The 6,584-nt window shown below is 39.9% G+C and overlaps 1 protein-coding gene across 2 annotated transcripts; it reads left to right on the top strand.

Annotated features, from left to right (window-relative positions):
• Positions 1–5,617: 5,617 nt before the first annotated feature.
• Positions 5,618–6,409, top strand: LOC5577422 (probable RNA-binding protein EIF1AD). Of its 2 annotated transcripts, none has more exons than XM_001656448.2 (2): positions 5,618–5,771; positions 5,829–6,409. In XM_001656448.2, exon 2 carries the CDS (start codon positions 5,848–5,850, stop codon positions 6,316–6,318), a length of 471 nt encoding a protein of 156 aa, XP_001656498.1. In that variant the 5' UTR covers positions 5,618–5,771; positions 5,829–5,847; the 3' UTR covers positions 6,319–6,409. The 2 variants fall into 2 exon arrangements, with proteins under 2 accessions (XP_001656498.1, XP_001656497.1); XM_001656447.2 differs by having other exon boundaries at positions 5,623–5,771; positions 5,826–6,409.
• The last annotated feature ends 175 nt before the right edge of the window (positions 6,410–6,584 follow it).

Below are 6,584 nucleotides of genomic sequence, written 5' to 3'. Positions count from 1 at the left end.
AAAAGCGACGCCAGATTTTACAAAAAAAACGGTTCGTGAGTGCCACAAAAGCAATAAGAACGGCGGAGTTGAAGTGTTGGGAATAGCGGGAGACTTGTAGTAAAAATAATCTGGAGGGGGAAGAAACATCTGGGGACAACATCGAAGATTGAGGACGTTGTTAGCAGTATCAAACAGTCAAAAATGGCGTTGATCGGCACAATCGATCCGTATGTGCCCGGCACTAGTTTTTCAAATTATGTGGAATTAATAGAATATTTTTTTTCGTCAAACAACATTGCTGAAGATCGTAAAAAAGATATATTTATGAGTTGTGCAGGATTGGCGGTATTTGAGGAGTTGAAGCTTCTGTACCCAGCTACAGACCTTAAAACATTGTCTTACGCCGAAATCACTAAAAAATTAAAGGAAAGGTTAGACAAAATTGACTCGGAGATAATGTTGAGGTACAAGTTTCGTTGTAGAAGACAGAGTCCAAGCGAGAGTGGAGAGAATTATATATTAGCAGTAAAGCATTTAGCAGAATCCTGTGATTTTGGCACATTTCGAGATTCCGCCATTCGAGACCAATTAGTGTTCGGGGTATACAATAGGGAATTACAAAAGCGTTTACTAAACGAAGAAGATTTGAATTTAAGGTCGGCTCAAAGGATTATTAAAGGTTTTGAAATGGCGAACAATAATACTCTCTATTTTGCTGAGACAGGAGCAGGAATAGGGGTTAATTCTGTCAAGCACCGCCTCGGAGGTAGACAGTCCAGGATAGACAGAATGGATCGTAGTCGATCTAGAGAAAGAAATTTCAGCAGAAATAGAAATTTACGAACTAATTTTAGAAAGTTTGAGGACGGTCAAGGTCGGGCCAACGAAATTCGAGCCGAGGTAGATACGCCAATTTTGTCTGTCATTTTTGTAGGAAGCGGGGTCATATCCAAAAGAATTGTTACCAATACAGAGATAATCAGGGCGAATCGGTGAACTCAGTGAAAGCAGAAACCAATCCTAAGGAAGTCCACGACTATTTCAAAAGGCTTCGTGTAGATTATGATTCGGAAAGTGAGGAAGAAGATCTCCATCGGGTCAACGCTCATCTCGGCCCACAAAGGGCAGGTGAAAATTCAGAGTAAGTCTGGACGAAGGCGTAATATAACGCTCCAGCTGCCTGCTGTGGAAGACGGTTCATCAAATACCGGACGAGCAAAGAAAAGGACGTTTTGTGAGCTAGATGAAAGCGATGAAGAATTCAGGGGGTTCAGTCCCGAACCACCCCTGCCTACAGCTCGTGAACCACACTCCAGGTTACTCCAAGGCAGTCAGAAGCCGGTTCGTGTACCTACTCCACAATGTCATCCGGTGCTCAGAAGATCGACTAGAGAGAAAAAGAAAAAAATTGATAAGGATTTTGTGTATAGAAAGTGAAGCATGTATTAATGGAATTTTAAAACGATCACTATTGAATTGAATCTAGTGAATACATTTATTACTTGAATTATTAATATTTCTGATTAAAAGGGGAAGGTATTGTAATGTCAGGGTTTGTTGAAGGAAGTGAATACAGCCGACGATTGCGCCGGTCTATAGTTTATGCATCATTTGTAATGCTGGTACATAAGTAAACAAAGAGGGCATTGATCTATGTAACTTGTTATTGTTTTGATAGCTATAAATAGGCTCAGCAATAAAGACAGTGGAAGTCAGTTGAATCCCAGAAGCTAATAACTTTAGTGTTGTTTAGTGGTGATATCCGAACATATCAGATCACTTATCGGCAAATTTTACTCTCTATTTTATTATGGGACGAACTATTGTTATGGGACTAGAAATGGCATTGGGTTAACAGATTGAAATCTAGTTTTAATCATTTATATTGTCCGTCTCAAGATAAATTCAATTATCGCGATTAACTGCCCATGTCTCCAAATATAAGCGCAAATACGCAAATATATGTATTGTGCTCTGCAAGATAAATCCACGTAATGCGATTATCTGAAAATGTCGGTATACCGTCGCAGTGATGATGAAAATCACCAAATGTTTCAGATCTAGCAAATTTGAAACATTAGTGTCCTTGAAGGGCGAAAAAATCTAAGCCTACTTGAATTTTGACGTTAGGTTTGAATTGCGCGCATATCTTCTGCGCGTTACCGCCGCCGCTGGATGTGGATTTAATATAAGCGCCGCAATAACTAATACACAGATACAGTGTCTGTCTTTCTGCGAAAACCACGAGCTTTCAATTTAGGCGGGAAAGTTTTTCCATTCATTCCACCCTGCGGGCACAGACAAACAGACGTAACACTTCGAACAAATCTTGATCAAAATCATAGTCACGAGGGCATGTACGCCCAATTCTAAAATTAGTGTGTTTGGCCGACAGGCCAACAGATGGCGGTAGTGTGTAAACGTCAAACGCGAACAAAAACGATGCAAGCGCTGCGGGTGGCGGATTGGCCACCTACCAAATTTTTGAATCGGACGTTAAAAAGGTGGTCGATGGACAATGATGAGAGTGTGACGTCTGTTTGTCTGTGCTGCGGGTGTCAGTTCGTCATAACGGCAGCGGGCGTACGACCGCCGCCGGACTCTAAAAAAACATAAGAAGATCAATAATATTGCGGCGCTCATTTTAAATCCACATCCAGCGGCGGCGGTAACGCGCAGAAGATATGCGCGCAATTCAAACGCAATGTCAAAATTCAAGTAGGCTTGGATTTTTTTGTTCTTCAAGGAGGCAAATGTTTAAAATTTGCTAAATCTGAAACATTTGGTGATTTTTATTATCACTGCGACGGTATATCGACATTTTCAGATAATCGCATTACGTGGATTTATCTTGCAGAGCACAATATTAAAATCAAGATATTGAAGCCCAATACAATTGTGTATTTTGCAACAAAAACTCATGCATGAGTTTTTCGAAGCAGATCTCAAATGGGTTTGCTCTACAGGGATAACTCAATCATTGAGATCTGAGCAGGCTTTACATTTCATCCCATCTTTCGATCTTCTAAGAATGATATGGATAGAAGAGAGAGAGCTCTGTGATCGATTTTTCGTTGATATCTTATGCTGATATGAGTCATCTTGAGCTCAGCAATCCACGCGTTTGATTTACTTGACGGAAATCCGCGTATTAGACAAAGAATTGTTAGTAGAAACTAAATACAGAGCTTACCAAGCGAATCCCCAATTAATACGGAAATTATCAATCACAACCACGATAAGTGTACAAAGCTTATTAAAATAAGATCTTGTTTTAAGTTTTAATTTACCTTTTTAGGGTTTGCAGAATTATTGTTTCACGTATGCTGGAAACTAGGAAGAAAAAATAAAATGAATCATATGAAGCAATACAGTTGTTGGAATCAATAAAAATAAGTTCAGTTGATAATCAAAAAGATTTCATATTTCTTGATCTCAACAAATCTACATAATTACACTTTGACCTTTTTGATTTATCCATTGATCATCGATACAGTTATTCCCATGTCGAACTCTGATTACCCGAGTATATTGAATACTCGGGGCACATGGTCAAGTGATGGTTCCAAGCGGTGACAAGTACAATGCTTTCACTCCAACTTTTGCATAAAATAAAATTTTATATAAAAGTTGGAGCTACGGATCATCGTTAAAGCGGTTCATCTCCTTTCAAAATCGTCTCACAAGGAAACCACGTAGATAAAGTTTACTTTGTATGGGGGGATAAACAAACTGTTCGTGAAACAAATGATCCCTGATAACTGGATAGTTGAAAACTCAGTTCATTGTATTCACTAAGTGGGGGAAGAGTCCAATATATTCGCTGAACAAATTCAAATGGAACTTCTCGGTCACTCTATGCCAAACACATTACGAGTTTTGTTCTTGTAAATACTTTTGTTTTATTAGAAAAATAATAGAAGCTTGACATTGTGTTACGAGGAAAGGGGTCATGCACAAATTACGTCACGCTCCGAGGGGGGGAGGGAGTCAAGTCAAGCGTGACAAGCCTTACAAAAATTTTGGAGGACTCATACAAAAAATGTGATAAAGGGGGAGGAGGGGGTAAAAAAAGTTGAAATTTAGCGTGACATAATTTGTGTACCATCCCAAAAGCGCTCTTGTTGATCAGAAATTGTAGTTTTCATCACTTAAAACCAATATTCCAAAACTGTTTCTCGCCAGTCTCGATTGCCAAATAAGACGATATATTTGAAGATCAAAATATCAGGGAAAACGATTGCACATTTTTAATTCTGCAAAGGAAGGGAATAGAGAAATATTACATTATCAGAATTAATTTATTAAATTTAACCCAATTAATAGTAAATTCACAGATAAGGTATAGTAACACTCGTTTGCGGTACCATGCAAGAGTAACGGTTCTACCATATTTGAACCTCAGTCAATTGTACAATAATTATTCATTTTGGTTACGTTATAATTTTACCACAGACAAACAGACGTAACACTTAGAACACAGACAAACAGACGTAACACTTCGAACAAATCTCGCATACTCTGAGATAACGCCCTAAAAGCCATTGGTAACCATGTGTGTAGCTCGTTGTTTCTGAGCAAATGAAAGAATAAGCATCCAAACCAACATCACGGGCAGGTAGATAATGACCCTTTCTTCCCCATAGCGTTGTTAAATAACATGAAAATCCATTCAAATGCTCAGAAACAACGAGCTACACACATGGTTACCAATGGCTTTTAGGGCGAGATCAGAAGTTATGCGAGAAATCTTGATCAAAATCATAGTCACGAGGGCATGTACGCCCAATTCTAAAATTAGTGTGTTTGGCCGACAGGCCAACAGATGGCGGTAGTGTGTAAACGTCAAACGCGAACAAAAACGATGCAAGCGCTGCGGGTGGCGGATTGGCCACCTACCAAATTTTTGAATCGGACGTTAAAAAGATGGTCGATGGACAATGATGAGAGTGTGACGTCTGTTTGTCTGTGCTTAGAACAAATCGCGATCCAAATCATAGTCGAGAGAACATGAACGCCCAATGCTAAAATCGTTGTTTGGCCGATGGGCCAACAGATGGCGGTAGTGTGTAAACGTCAAACGCGAACAAAAATGATGCGAGCACTGCGGGTGGAGGATTGGCCACCTACAATATTTGAATCGACCGTTAAAAAGATGGTCGATGGACAATGGTGAGAATGTGACATCTGTTTGTCTGTGATTTTACCATACTTCACGGAATGTTAATGTGTAACAATAATTGGGTTTATTCTACGACTGGGGTGAGGTGACAATTGTCGGTGTCATATAGCGAGGTGACAATTCTCGACTCGAGTGAAGTGACTCGCCGTGGAAATCAAATGGAGAGTCACTTCACTCGAGTCGAGAATTGTCACCTCGCTACACGACACCGACAATTGTTACCTCACGCCAGTCGTAGAATAAACCCGAATATGTATGTACGTTTCATATTAGCGAATATTTCTAGTGAGGTAAATGTCTATGCGGGGTTATTATTGCATAAAGATTAGCGATGCGGTACAAAGTTTTTACACCTCGATTTTGCAGTTCAATGTCATGCGGAATTAAATTCTATCGTCTGCTGTACCAATGTAAAAATCATCGCATATCCAACGCAAACACTGACAGACGTGACAGACAGCCTTTAGACAAAGCGATGATCTCCAGTCGCATCAAAACAAACACATCTCGCTTCGCGTGGTGATTCTTATCCTTTAATTTCTAAATGTTTTATAAGTTTTTCAAAAACTGCAAATTCATTATTTATCCCATCAAAATTTTATCATAGGTAGGTACTGTAATAATAACAATAAGATACATACAAACATACTCTTGTTCTCAGCAGCACAACTGAACTAGGAAGCATGTCTCGCGTCACTCGAATCAAACATGTCCTGAAGGAACAGGAAGCCAACGAATTCGACGTCCCGACGGATAACCAAACCATAGTCCGTGTGGTGGCCAGTAGGGGTAACAACCTTCACGAAGTGGAATCAGCAAACGAGGGGGAGGAACGCTTTCTCGTGTCGATGCCGGTAAAGTTTCGCAAGAACGTTTGGATCAAGCGGGGGGACTTTGTTCTGGTGGAACCTATTGAGGAGGGGAACAAGGTGAAGGCTGAAATTTGCCGCATCCTTACGCCAGAACACATTAAGGTGTTTGAGCAGGAGGGCGTGTGGCCCAAGCGATTCACCAAGAAACGTGAACACGATGACGATCTCGATGAGGACGGATTGGTGCGGAACACCAACCGGCAAATGGTCGAAGAAGATGATTCCAGCGATGACGAAGATGAGGAAAGTATGGATGATAGCGAGGAGGATGAACGAAATTAACGAATAAGAATGACTGCGTTGGATTTCTCTGGTAAATAATTCCCACAACTAAATATAAGAAATTTATTCTTGTACAGAGAGGCAGAAACAAGCTTCGGGTGTTTTGCTTTATTTTTTATATACACAGTCATTGTAACGGTTTCTTCTTTATGTAGAATAAATACAGTTCGAAAAAATGTTGCAATTCTTCCATATTTGGCATTGTCCAAAATGTGCATTTGTTTGCTCATAAAGTCATACCTAGTAGTTGATTCTGCGATATCGGA

The sequence above is a fragment of the Aedes aegypti genome, chromosome 2 (assembly GCF_002204515.2).
Source record: "Aedes aegypti strain LVP_AGWG chromosome 2, AaegL5.0 Primary Assembly, whole genome shotgun sequence".
Lineage (NCBI taxonomy): Eukaryota > Metazoa > Arthropoda > Insecta > Diptera > Culicidae > Aedes > Aedes aegypti.
This window is presented reverse-complemented; position numbering and strand designations above follow the sequence as displayed.